This window comes from Fusarium verticillioides, chromosome 10 (assembly GCF_000149555.1).
Source record: "Fusarium verticillioides 7600 chromosome 10, whole genome shotgun sequence".
Classification (NCBI taxonomy): domain Eukaryota; kingdom Fungi; phylum Ascomycota; class Sordariomycetes; order Hypocreales; family Nectriaceae; genus Fusarium; species Fusarium verticillioides.
The window spans coordinates 1,569,280-1,581,669 of NC_031684.1; the positions used below are offsets into that span (position 1 = coordinate 1,569,280).

General features: G+C 49.4%; 7 protein-coding genes across 7 annotated transcripts; 3 read left to right on the top strand and 4 right to left on the bottom strand.

Annotated features, from left to right (window-relative positions):
• Positions 1-10: 10 nt before the first annotated feature.
• On the bottom strand, positions 11-1,276 carry FVEG_08549 (alcohol dehydrogenase). The gene is made up of 2 exons (XM_018897438.1): positions 657-1,276; positions 11-608 (listed from the first exon to the last, which is right to left on the bottom strand). The coding sequence occupies exons 1-2, from the start codon at positions 1,164-1,166 to the stop codon at positions 273-275; spliced, it is 846 nt and encodes a 281-aa protein (XP_018755090.1). The 5' UTR covers positions 1,167-1,276; the 3' UTR covers positions 11-272.
• A 339-nt stretch (positions 1,277-1,615) lies between these two features.
• FVEG_08548 (hypothetical protein) lies at positions 1,616-2,446 on the bottom strand (the record flags this gene model as incomplete). Its single annotated transcript, XM_018897437.1, has 1 exon — positions 1,616-2,446. The coding sequence occupies one exon, from the start codon at positions 2,444-2,446 to the stop codon at positions 1,616-1,618; it is 831 nt and encodes a 276-aa protein (XP_018755089.1).
• A 768-nt stretch (positions 2,447-3,214) lies between these two features.
• On the top strand, positions 3,215-4,930 carry FVEG_08547 (hypothetical protein; the record flags this gene model as incomplete). Its single annotated transcript, XM_018897436.1, has 1 exon — positions 3,215-4,930. The coding sequence occupies one exon, from the start codon at positions 3,215-3,217 to the stop codon at positions 4,928-4,930; it is 1,716 nt and encodes a 571-aa protein (XP_018755088.1).
• A 104-nt stretch (positions 4,931-5,034) lies between these two features.
• On the bottom strand, positions 5,035-6,026 carry FVEG_08546 (hypothetical protein; the record flags this gene model as incomplete). Its single annotated transcript, XM_018897435.1, has 2 exons — positions 5,035-5,776; positions 5,827-6,026. The coding sequence occupies 2 exons, from the start codon at positions 6,024-6,026 to the stop codon at positions 5,035-5,037; spliced, it is 942 nt and encodes a 313-aa protein (XP_018755087.1).
• Positions 6,027-6,101: 75 nt separating this feature from the next.
• Positions 6,102-6,672, bottom strand: FVEG_16353 (hypothetical protein; the record flags this gene model as incomplete). Its single annotated transcript, XM_018905600.1, has 2 exons — positions 6,102-6,244; positions 6,582-6,672. The coding sequence occupies 2 exons, from the start codon at positions 6,670-6,672 to the stop codon at positions 6,102-6,104; spliced, it is 234 nt and encodes a 77-aa protein (XP_018755086.1).
• Positions 6,673-6,931: 259 nt separating this feature from the next.
• Positions 6,932-10,484, top strand: FVEG_08545 (hypothetical protein). Its single transcript, XM_018897434.1, has 3 exons — positions 6,932-7,209; positions 7,254-7,440; positions 7,487-10,484. The coding sequence occupies exons 1-3, from the start codon at positions 7,032-7,034 to the stop codon at positions 10,374-10,376; spliced, it is 3,255 nt and encodes a 1,084-aa protein (XP_018755085.1). The 5' UTR covers positions 6,932-7,031; the 3' UTR covers positions 10,377-10,484.
• Positions 10,485-10,721: 237 nt separating this feature from the next.
• Positions 10,722-12,145, top strand: FVEG_08544 (hypothetical protein). The gene is made up of 2 exons (XM_018897433.1): positions 10,722-10,855; positions 10,907-12,145. The coding sequence occupies exons 1-2, from the start codon at positions 10,786-10,788 to the stop codon at positions 11,974-11,976; spliced, it is 1,140 nt and encodes a 379-aa protein (XP_018755084.1). The 5' UTR covers positions 10,722-10,785; the 3' UTR covers positions 11,977-12,145.
• The last annotated feature ends 245 nt before the right edge of the window (positions 12,146-12,390 follow it).

Consider the following 12,390-nt stretch of genomic DNA (forward strand, 5'->3'; position numbering starts at 1 on the left):
TTTGTGCCACGACGTTGGTCCCGAGTCTGAGACATGAGATTATCGAGATTGTACCTGAAGTGAATCTGAGTCAATGACGCGTATAAACCTTGATCTATGAGAGGCTATAAGCTCGTTTATCTAAGATTCCCAAACCAAGAGATGAGCCAGATCTCAAGATCTAAAGTTCAGGTTAAGATTCGGTGTAACATCCATCTCATCACATCCTTGCACTGCAACCCAACACCTGAAACTACACACGAATCTTCATCACAAAGCAAGTTCCACTGTGTTCAATAATTATCCACCGCCTGCACAATTGCACCCGCAGCGCCCTCGTCCAAATCATCCAGCGCCCTCATATCCCTGTCATCCAGATCAAAACCGAAAACATCAGCATTAGCTTTGATGCGCTCAGGCGTATCGCTTTTTGGAAGGGGGACCCAGTTCTTCTGGAGACAGTATCGAATCAATACTTGGCTAGGCGTGACGTCGTGCTTTGATGCGATGCTTTTGAGCGTCTTGTCATCGGCTTTTTGGTTGCGAACGAGAGGAGCATAAGCTTCTACCACGATGTTGTTCTTTTCGCAGTATTCTACGGCGTCTCTCTGCTGTGCCCACGGATGCAGCTGATGTACCTGTTAGTATTTATGATGCGACATTATTTGACCACATACCTCGATCTGATTGACATGGGGAGGCCAGACTTTGGCGAATTGCTTCAGCTCTTCAATATGTTGGGTACCAAAATTGCTCACGCCAATGCTCTTAGCCTTTCCATCCTCATACAGCCTCTCCAAGGCCTGCCACATCTCCTTTCTCTTTGAAGAGCCACTATTAGGGCTATGAATGAGAAAAAGGTCGACATAACCGCTTTCAGGATCAAGCTTCTCAATACTCTCAATGCATTTTGCGTAGCTTCCGTCAACAGAACCAGCAGCCTCAAGGATCTTGGTGGTCAAGAAAACGTCTTTCCGATCGACGTTGGACTTTTGAACAGCCTGTCCGACTTCTTTTTCGTTGGCGTAGTACTGTGCTGTGTCGATGTGACGATATCCAGCTTCGAGTGCAGTGAGGCATGATTTGGTGCAGACTTCGGGTGGGGATAAATACACACCAAATCCGAGCTGGGGAATTTGGACCGAATTCGCTAGAGGCAGGGTGTCAGATTGTGAGCGCTCCATCATAAAATAGATAAACAAAATCTATATTCAATTAGACAAAGTTTGGTGTTTTTGGACGAGAGGAGTAGATTGTGTTTTGCTGCTGTGTAACTTGTGCGGAGCGCGTAGAGATCCAGTCATAACTCGTCAGTTGAGTCGATGACGTTATCAATATGTACTCCTCTTTTTTATGCCGTCTCGTAAACTACTATAGTCAATGATGCCATGAGTGAAATAAATTATATGCTAAGGAGAGTGATTCTGCCTATAATTACATATCTCAATTTTATTGCGCTCGTAGCCTGCCGTACCCTGCAGTAGGTAGATCTCGTGCACGTGGGTCAATGTTGACTCGGATTGAAGTGAATAATTTGATGGATGTTGTGCAAGTTTGTTCTGCCTGACCCTTCACTCCGGAGAACGAGCACTGCATCCTCAAATTGACAGTGCAAGTACTATGTTACAGAACTCTATCACGCAATCACACTCGTTTCCACCTTCATTCCTATTCTATCAGGCCTCTGCAGCCCCTGCTTCTCCCAACTATCCATCGCTCGCTCAAATAGCACCGCCTGCTCATCCTTGGCCGGCATAGGATTTCCCTTTCCCCTTCTCAATCGACTCTCCGTAGTCTCAGTAAGCCTGGCCTCCACATCTATATCATTTGATACATCTTGTTCGAAGATGTAGGATCGGATCTCGCAGTTCTTCCATCCCGTCCCAGGATTCAACCATGAGTCCTCCCAATCATCGGTGAAATAGTGCAAGAAGCCGCCGTGTGTCACGAGAGCAACTTGGGGATCTGCATTGCCTTGCTCGATCAGTTCTCGGATCTTCTGCCGGATGAAGATGCGGGCGTCGCGAGCTCGAGCTGCTATAGCGGTGCTTTCTGGGCTGTAGCGAGTCCCTAAAGCTTTCACGTTCCATCCGTCCTTGACGCGAGAGAGGTCGACAGGCCAGTGGTTCTCGGTTACAACTTTGCGAAGGACTGATGGATCCGTTCCGACATCGCACGGGTCATCCGAGGTTTCTTGCGCGTCAGGGAGGGCAATGATCGCAGGGTGACACTTGCTGCTACCTTGGAGCACTGGCTGGAACACTAGACAGGCAGATTGAAGTGTGCGGCAAAGAGGAGAGGCAAGAACCAGAGATATCTTTGACTGGTCCGAGAAGGCGGCCTCTCTCAATGCCATGTTCTGCTCTTCGTCTAAAGGAGTCAGGCGAGGGTCAGGAAGAGTGTAGCATCCTGCACCGACGTTATGGAAGCCCTGCCCATGGCGGATGCAATGTATCACTGGTGGCATTATGAATGAGAGGCGAAGACGGGGAAAGGACGTATTTGGATGAGTGCAGTCGTTGACAAGGTCGCAGTCCACAAGACGTAGAATATATGCCGGCCTTGAGACGGCGAGAAATACATCTTGGACAGTTCTGCTGAGTAATGCTAGATTTCTAATCAAATATCTTGATACTGGCAAATGTTGTATCAACACAAGTTGGTAATTAGCCCGTCCCTGTTCCATATCATCGATGAAGCTCAAAGCAATCAGACGCTGGTAGATCGTCCGGGGCTAACCCGACCTGGGAAGCCAAGGCTCCTGTCGTGCATTAGCGTCGTATCCACTGCCGCCTTGCCGGTAAAACCTTAGATATCGCAGGGACTCAGATCGCAACAAAGTGGTTTTCAGCTTCATTAATTCAGAATGGTGAAAGCTGATAGGCTGCCAGGATACCCGACTGGTTCTGGTTTCCCTAGTTGTTAGTAATGGAACCCAGATAAGTGGTAAGAATGTAGATACGACGCCACTTGTTGAGACAGTTGCGAAAAACATGCACAATTCAAGCATGTGTCAGTATCTGGCTAATACTTCCAATCCTTAGGAGCCATCTTACCCAATTTCCGTGGTCCGCCGATTCACCCACCACGTTTTTATGCATTATGGTGACAAATGTGTAATGGTTTTGCCAGAAGAAGTTTTACTAGATGCGTTGCCCTCATCTCCTTCATAGCCCTTTCACTGTTCGTACACATCTCTTCCTACCCAGAGGCCAGCATTTGATCGACAATTACAATGGCACAATCATCGACACCCCCATCGCCACTTCATCAGGCTCCTAGCCATTCCTCCACAGCGCCGACTGTCCTGTCAAGAGAATGTAACCCCAGGGCTCTAGCTCAGGGTGTTGATCTTGCACCTGACGATGACGCTGCGCCAGACACTGCCGCATCGTCATCCGTCGTCGATGAGTCCCTCCAAGCACGTATCGAACGTCTCGGCCGCGAGCGCCCTCCGATTTTTACAACCCGCTGGAGCGAGATAATCTTCATCTTCAGCATCTCCATGTCCCAATTCCTGACAGAATACTTCGTTTCGGGATTCACCGTCATCCTTCCAACACTCATCAGAGAGCTCGATATCCCTCAAGCAGCCAGCGTTTGGCCAGCGACTGCTTTCTCCCTCGTCATCGCCAGCACCTTGCTCGTCTTTGGACGTCTGGGCGACATGTGGGGAGGATATCCCGTCTTCATGTGGGGTCTAGCCTGGCTTCTTATCTGGAGTGTAATAGCCGGGTTCAGCATGAATCCGCTGATGCTCGACCTGTGCCGTGCGTTGCAAGGGCTTGGAGCTGCTACTTTCTTGCCTACTGGAGTCATGCTTATGGGCTCCTTGTATCGTCCTGGGCCACAAAAGAATCTCGTCTTTGCAGTATATGGTACTTCAGCTGTATTTGGCTTTTTCGGTGGCATTCTCATGGCAGGCATTTTTGGCCAGTTTACCCGCTGGGGCTTTTACTTCTGGATCGGCGCCATCCTGACGGCAATTACGCTGCTGACTTCGATCTTGTCCATTCCGCGGCCTCATTCCGAAGACCAGACCCCAAACAAAGTCGCCATGGACTACCTTGGCGCCATCACGATCGTCTCTGGCCTCACCCTAGTCATGTTTTCCATATTGCAATCAGCACATGCCCCTTCAGGTTGGAGAACACCATATATTCCAATCTGTTTCGGATTTGGTGTCTCGTCTCTTCTTACTGCAGTCTACGTCGAAACGCGCGTCGCTACTCATCCTCTCCTGCCAGCTTCAATCTTCACTACTCCGTGCATGAGCCCTCTCCTCTTAGCCCTCTTCCTGCTCTACGGCACCTGGGGCATCTTTTCTGTATATGGAACACTCTACTTCCAGAACATCATATCCGCCAGTCCGCTGCAGGTCGTAGCCTGGTATGTGCCTCTCGGCGTTGCAGGCCTTCTTTTCAGCATCATAGAGGGCTTTATCTTGCACTTGGTCCCAGGACGCGTGTTATTGATCATTTCTGGCCTGGGTGCAGTAGGGTCACAGCTTCTGATAGCCCTGATTCCGCCCGGGGGGAGCTATTGGGCATGGGTGTTTCCTGCGGTCATTTTCAGCACTATCGGAATCGATTTGTCCACGATCTTGATGACGGTCTTCGTGACGACGACCTTTCCCACAGCACAGCAGGGACTGGCCGGTAGTGTCATTAACTCTGTGCTGCAGCTAGGTGTAGCCTTTGTCCTTGCTTTGACGGATATCATCCAATCAGCAACGGTAGACGAGGAAGGGTTGGCGAGGAGCTATAAGAACACGTTCTGTTTTGGAGTAGGTGCTGCCGTTGTGAGCTTGTTGATATTGGCCATCTGGGGTAAGGTACCTAAAGCCAGTAGTGATTTGACCGCGGATGAAAGGGCTGAACTCATGGAAGCGGCAATTGCCGAGCAGCGAAGAAACCAAGACAGCAACGGCAGTACTCTGAGAGATACATGACGCAACATGTACAATTCTACTCACATCGTCAAACGTTAGCCTGTAGAATCCTCGTTGGAGGGTTGGAACTCTTTAGCCGGCATACAAGAACATCCGGCACACAATCATGCAATCAACCAGTCGGTGCCTAGGCTCTTCAGCCTTTCGATCCAATTCCAGTTGTCTTCCCGTTCGTAGAATTCGTCGTCTCTGCTCGTCAAGGCAATCCCATTCTTACTCCCGCACCATAATGTCCTCAATACCTTGAGAGCTTCTCTGGTGAGCCCCCAAGGCTCGATCTTCCAGAGCTCTTGGAATCTTCTCTCTACCCAGGCACGATTCGTGAGGTCACGCGTCTCTAAGCCAGCAATGAACGCAGGCCACGCTGTTGCTGTGAATAATGCATCTCCATGGTGCAAATGTGAAAGGTGAGTGATGATTTCGGCCGCTAGAACCTGCAGATCATCTGGCAACATCGTACTAGGCCATAGAGCAAGAATGATGCGTGAAAGATAGACACATACAGCTGTCCGGTGTGCGCATGCAACCATGGTCCGATGGAGAAGGTCATCGGCGGGTGACCGTGGCTGTAAATTGGTGGCCCAGGCAGCTGGGTCGAATGACTTGGCAGCGTATAAGAGCTCAAGCGCGTCGTGCTGTCCTGGGTTGGTCGAAGTATCATGGAACATGTAAACGTCGGTGATGTCCAATATTCGAGCCCCTGCCTGTATTAACGGAAGAAGAGCTGCCGGAAATGATGAGCAATGGTTCCCTTCCGCATCCTGAAGCAGCGACATGGTAGTCATTGATAGCTTGCCACCGTGCGGTAGATAAGAATTCGCGAATGATGACCCAAGATGATCATACCTAGCTCATGTAAGGTCAAGAACAATCAACAACTGAACAGGGCTACTTACACCAAGCAATTTGACACTAACCAGCTGCGAAGAGGACTGAAAGGGGTCCCATTCCCAGAGTCAGATGCTATGAGCTTCTCAATAATCATTCTCGCACCGTTGATGTGGAATTTCCAGCTGCCTCGCCCGGAGTCAATGAGCTCAAATCCGATGAGTAGGAGTACCACTGCCAGAATGGCATCGACATTGGCTGAAGCCATGTTTCCGATAGCGGAGTTCAGTAGACAAAGTGCCTGCTGCTTGGCCCTGAGGCCTCTGGGTATGATGTCGCGTGGTCAATCGATAAAGAGCCCACTACGTCTCTGCTGTTCTGAGGCGATGCCGTCGTTGCAAAGATGCTTGACGCGCTTGGTCGAAATTGAGAGGCGTTTGACATATGCAAAGCCGAACTGGCGATGATGGCTTGCAACAACATGGGCTGATGGTACGCCATTGGAATCAGCTGGCGGAATGGGTTATGCTTTGGGTTATCATAGAGAACAAAGTCCTTGCAGACATCACTTGCAACTTCCACCAGAGACCATTAGTAAGAAGACAAGCCAAGAGGATGGAAGCAACCCACAATAAGCCAGATATCTCCTCGATCTGCAGTCTAAATCTTGCACAAGTGGGTCTGTAAGAGAATGAGGAGGATTCGACTCGGAACTTGTGAATGCGGGTGGCGTTGTAGACAAGGCACGAGCGAGCGGCGCTTGTAGAGTGCCGGTCGTATGTCCATTCTGAATCTTGCTCATATCATCGGATGTAACACCAACCAGTTTCCCACGACTTGCCATACCCTTCTCCCATCGCAACAGGACGCCATAGCCCAGGCAGCTTTGACCCCTGCTCGTGCATTTCAGACATTGCGGAATGGATCGGTCACATTTCAAGCGGCCGCGCCTACAATTGTGGCATGATCCTGGCCTTGCGCCCATATCTTGGCTGAGTAGGAGAAGGGTAGTGCACAGAATAGTGCTACGTAGTCGTTGTACGCTGCGCTGTGACGAAATGGGGCGCCACTGAACCGTCAATACCTAGATAAGATAAGGCAGCGAGAGATAAGATAGGTACCTAAGTACCTATGACGCGTTGACTCATGTGGGCCGATGGCTTGGACAAGCCGAGTTGCCATAAGTCAAACGTCTTGAAGACGTGGTTAATTATACATCGCCAGTGATTCACTTTACCAGTCCCAAACGTGTCTTTTGTTCGAGTGCCATGAAATGGCGGATGTGAATTATTTTACTTGTACGCTGGGCGAAGCTGCGAGATTGAAGCGAGAGGACGACAATGCCAAAACATGGACAACAGTGGTGGAATTGATAGATGACCAGGCTGAGAGAATTCCTGATGCACCGGCTTTGGGTTTCGCGACATTTACACATTTGAAATCTACCCAAGGTAAGCGTCAACCTTGATGGCAAATGCGTGGCTAATATGGGTAGTCTTCCGTCATCTCCTCTCATTTCGACACCTCTCAGACACATCAAAGCATGCCGCAGCGATACTTTCAACTCATTTGCCAAAGGAACCCAAGTCCCTGAAAATAGGCCTTCTATCGTCTAGTAGCACCGAGTTTGTCTTGACATGGCTCGGTTTGATGCGCTTGGGCTATACTGTTTTGCTTCTTGCGTAAGTCACCGGCCTCAAGGGATACGCAAGTCTGACCATATTGCAGGCCTCAATTGGCGCCACCCGCTGTTCAGCATCTTTGTGAGACTCTAGACATTAGACATGTTTTCGTTGACGAAATCTACGAATACAGAGCGCGCGGGCTCTCCGACGACATTGAGATCATCAAAATACCTTCATATAAAGATGATTCACCAACAGATAGCTTGGAGCAGACCCCCGGTGTTTCGGAAACAGCGTACATATGTCACACTTCGGGAACTTCATCAGGACTACCGAAGCCTATCCCCCAAACGCAGTTCGGAGTGATGGGAGCTCTGTACAGTTTTCCCGGAAAGAACAAGCCTGCGACATTTTCCACTACTCCCCTCTATCATGGTGGATTCCCAGATTGCCTAAGGGCGTGGACAAGCGGTGCTTCGATATGGTTCTTCCCCGAAGGACAGGCTCCCATCACAGGCGCCAATATTATGAGAGCCATCGAGTTTGCACGCTCGCACAGTCCAATACCCGTCAAATACTTCTCATCAGTCCCGTATGTGCTTCAGATGCTGTCAGAAGAGTATGGGGGCATCGAAGTTCTTCAGACAATGGACCTGGTTGGTGTCGGCGGCGCTGCTCTCCCACCAGCCATAGGCGACAAGCTCGTAGACGAAGGCGTGAATCTCCTCTCGCGCATGGGGAGTGCAGAATGTGGGTTTCTGATGTCTTCACATAGGGACTATGCCAAAGACAAAGACTGGCAATTCCTCCGGGCCATTGATGATCCAAAGCTTATCGAATTCGAACCCCGCGAGAATGGACTCTCGGAGCTTGTTGTGAAGCCTGATTGGCCTTTCTTGATCAAAACAAATCGCGAAGATGGATCATATGCGACTTCTGATCTATTTGAATCACACTCATCAATCCCCAATGCGTGGCGGTATCACAGTAGAGCCGATGCACAGATCACTCTTGCTAACGGAAAGAAGTTTGATCCTTCGCCTATTGAAGGAAGCATACTTGCTTCTAGCAAACTACTACAGGACGTTCTCATCTTTGGCAGTGGAAGAGACTATGCCGGAGCACTTCTCTTCCCTTCCTCGAGCGACCTCAGTGCAGATGAAGTGATCGGATCAGTCTGGCCGCATATCGACAAGTTGAACGCGGACAGTCAAACCCATACTCGAATCAACAAAACGATGCTGTCAGTAGTCCCTGTCAAAGAGGGTGTGAAACCGCTGGAGAAGAGTAGCAAGGGGACTATCCTTCGTCGGCAAGCTGAAGAGAAGTACTCGGATGAAATTGAAGGGGCTTACAGCAACACTTCATCTTCGACGAAAATCCCTCAAGAGGGGCTTCAAAAGGCGGTTCAAGATTGCTTTGAGCAAGTCCTCGGCCAGCATGTTGAGCCGGATCAAGACTTGTATTGCCAGGGCGTGGACTCCATCGCTTGTATACAAATCCGAAAGCTACTTGAACAGACTTGTCTATCGTCCGAGGGTGGTCGGCTTCCTCTGAATGTCATCTACGATCAAGGCACCGTCAACTCGCTCGTTGAGTATTTGGAACGAGCAAATTCAGGCGATTCAGGCGACTACGAGCTGAACGCTGACCTCGATGAGGCAGAACTCAACCTCATGCAAGCTCTCGCTGAGAAGTACAGCAATTTTGATCCAGCCTCGCATGATACCAGCAGTATCATTGGGGCAGGGGCATCCTCTTTTGCGAGTGGTGGCAGAACCCAAGCACAGCAAAATCGCGAAGCATTAGATGAAAAGAAAGGGCTAGCCCAGATGGCTATGAAGATCGTTCAAGACCCCAATGATCGCCCCACGCGCGTGGTACTCACCGGTGCGACGGGCTTCCTCGGGGCACATATACTTCATCTTCTTCGGGATGACCCAAAAGTTGACAGGATCTACTGTCTGCTCCGAGCTGACGGTCCATTTGCAGCTCAGAAACGGATCTCTGAAGCCCTCTTCCAACGATTTCTACCACCTCTCGAACCACGCCAGGATAAAGTCGTCTGTCTTCCGTGTGATTTAACACAGAGTGATCTTGGACTTTCTGGACAACAGCTTCGGGAGATTTCGACGACTGCTACGAAGATAATTCACTCAGCCTGGGCGGTCAACTTTAGTCTTCGACTCAACTCATTCGAAGATCAGATTTTGAGTACAAAGAACTTGATCAATATCGCTATAGAGACTGATGCGCAATTCATCTTTGTCAGCTCTATTGCGGCAGTGAGTGACTCTACTTCTCGACCGATTGCTGAAAAGCTCTCCCAGGACCCTAGAGAGGCTTCACTACTTGGCTACTCACGCTCCAAGTGGGTAGCCGAACAGATCTGCGATGCGGTGAACAAGAAAGATGAGTCTCTGGCCTCGATCGTTCGGGTCGGTCAACTTTGTAGCAATGAAGCTGGAGTCTGGAATACCACCGAGGCGTATCCGCTATTGCTCTCAACATCCAAGATTACAGGATGTCTGCCTGATCTTCCAAACGAAGTGCTCAATTGGCTTCCTGTCGAGGAAGCTGCCCAAGCTGTCGTCGAGATTGCATCCACGACCTCCAATGGCTCGGGGACGCCTGTCTATCATGTCTTGAACCCACATACCGCACCAACCTGGAAAGATATGCTGGACTGGTTAGCTGCCAGTAACGAGAGTCCCGAATTTGAGATCGTCTCATCATCGGAGTGGCTGGAGCGCTTAGAGAAGGCGTTGAGCGACGACAGCGCCAATCATCCATCACAGGCTCTCCTAGGTCTATGGAAGCGGTCATATGCCAAGAATAAGGAGAACGGAGGTGCAAGTGAGGGTCATGAGAGTTCTTTATTCGATGTTGCTCAGACAGAGAAGGTCTCTGCTTCGATACGGGATGTCAAGCCACTGACTCGCGAGCGGCTGATCAAGACTTGGAAGTGGGTGAACGAAAATATCAAGAGCTGAGCGCTCTTTGGTAAATATGGATGCTAGATAGCAGAACAGTATATCAGCGATAATCAAGTCATATTTCATGCCTCAAGATCATAATGCAGGCAGCCCATCCATCAAGAAGTATGCAAATCTGACTCGGGTGCGAAGTGCTAAAAATAGCTGGTCAAAGGTCCACTACTCCGACTCTAAACTCGCTCAAATAATTTTGTCATTTTGCAGAGATGTCTTACCCGTCTTCCTCAAAGTGGACCGTCGGCGAGTTGTCTAGCTTGTGATTTGCCACATTGCTTGCCCACGACATCTCGCCAGTCACGACGTTGAAAAGTCTCCGATGAAGATATTACAACCCACGATATGCTCAAACACTTCGAACTTTCAAGTAATTTCTTTTCAGAATCTCGCCGATCTTTATCTCTCCGCGATGACACTATCTTCCGTCACCAAGTCGAGCATTCCGAGCCCCGCTCGGCGGTCAGCCTGCGAAGCCTGTAGTGCGTCATCTCTTCTCCATCTGTCCTGGTAATGAAGCCTAACAGGTCTAGGGCAACGGAAGTCAAGATGTGATGGCGAAAAACCTTCATGTCAAAGATGCTCTAGCCTTGGCCTTGATTGTCACTACTCTGTCAAGAGACAAATGGGCAGACCTGCAAAACGTCGGCAAGCTTTGATGGCAGCACTCCCTACTCCAGCAGTTCAAGACGATACGCCCTTCCTGTCCCTCTTATCACCTCAGTCAACGATTGATATTCTCGGTCATGGTGACTTGAATTTATGTTTAGATTCAAGTTTCATGCCTGACTTGGGCTCTGAGATCCTCAGCGGACTTCAACTTGAGTTAGGAAACGTCACCGACTGCTCATGTCCAACATCAGACACCTTATCACACTCCAATGCCGCTCCATCCCTCCACTCCCCCGCTTCAAATTCTGTCTCGGTAGCTACTAGATCACCCGTCCCGCAAACATCGTCACGCTCATGTTCTTGCCTGGCAACTTTCTACCTCGCAGTAGATGATGTCTGCAAGAACGAAAGACTTACCTTTCCATCGGGTCTTCCATTTCTTCGAAAAACGATATCACCAGCCAGCCAAATCGCCCGTTGTCAGATCTGTCCCACAAGCCACCTATCTGCCATGCAGAATATTCAACTTCTGGGAACTCTCCTCATGTCAGTAGGGCAGCAGTATGGGGTCATCCTCGAGTCTATAGACAGAGAGGCCAAGGCTTCAATGGAGAAGAATGAACTGAAACGTCTACATTTCAGTGAAGTCGGTGTTGAGTATTCCACAGAGGCTACAAGTTACAACCTAGAGTTAAACCCTACGGAATGGGCGGATTTGGCTAAGAAGGCTGTTAAGGCTGAGGTTTACGGAAATGGGAGGGAAGAAGAGTGTTTGTGGGGTGTTTTAAACTATCTCGAAAAACGGCAGGCTCAGTGGCATGCAGTGCCACCGCATCAAGATTGTCCTCATCAGTACCAGCAGTCGGAAGAGGAGCCGTTTTGTATAAAGATACTTCACAAGGCTAAAGAGTCAGTAGAGGCTCTGAAATGGAAGTGTCGTGAGCTGTACGGCCCTGATAAACCTGATATTAGTGCGAATTCTGTTCTCTGAAGCAGGTCGCCGGCCTGGAAGAAATGGTCTCGCTATAGCAATTCTACCTTATCTCATAGAAGATCTTCTGCATTCTCGTTCTCGAACTCACTTTGATGGAACTAGCTGGTCGTTAAATAGGACGGCCGTTGATTTTGGGGCCGAGGAATATTAGCAGGCATTACAAGCATTCATGTTTCAGCCTAAATCAGATTTGCATCACCAAGTCTCAATATTGTATCTGTAGGGGGTATTTGAAGTCCATAGCATGGTCAAAAGCAGCCGGTGTCTGCGCCTAAACCTCTTTTTCTGTAACGTATAAGCATGATGGTAGACGAGTCTCACATCATCAAACAAAGCGCTAATATTCCTCCGTCAGAAAGTCGACCTTTGGGATCTAGCACCAACTTCCTATAGGCCGTATGTAGCCCAATA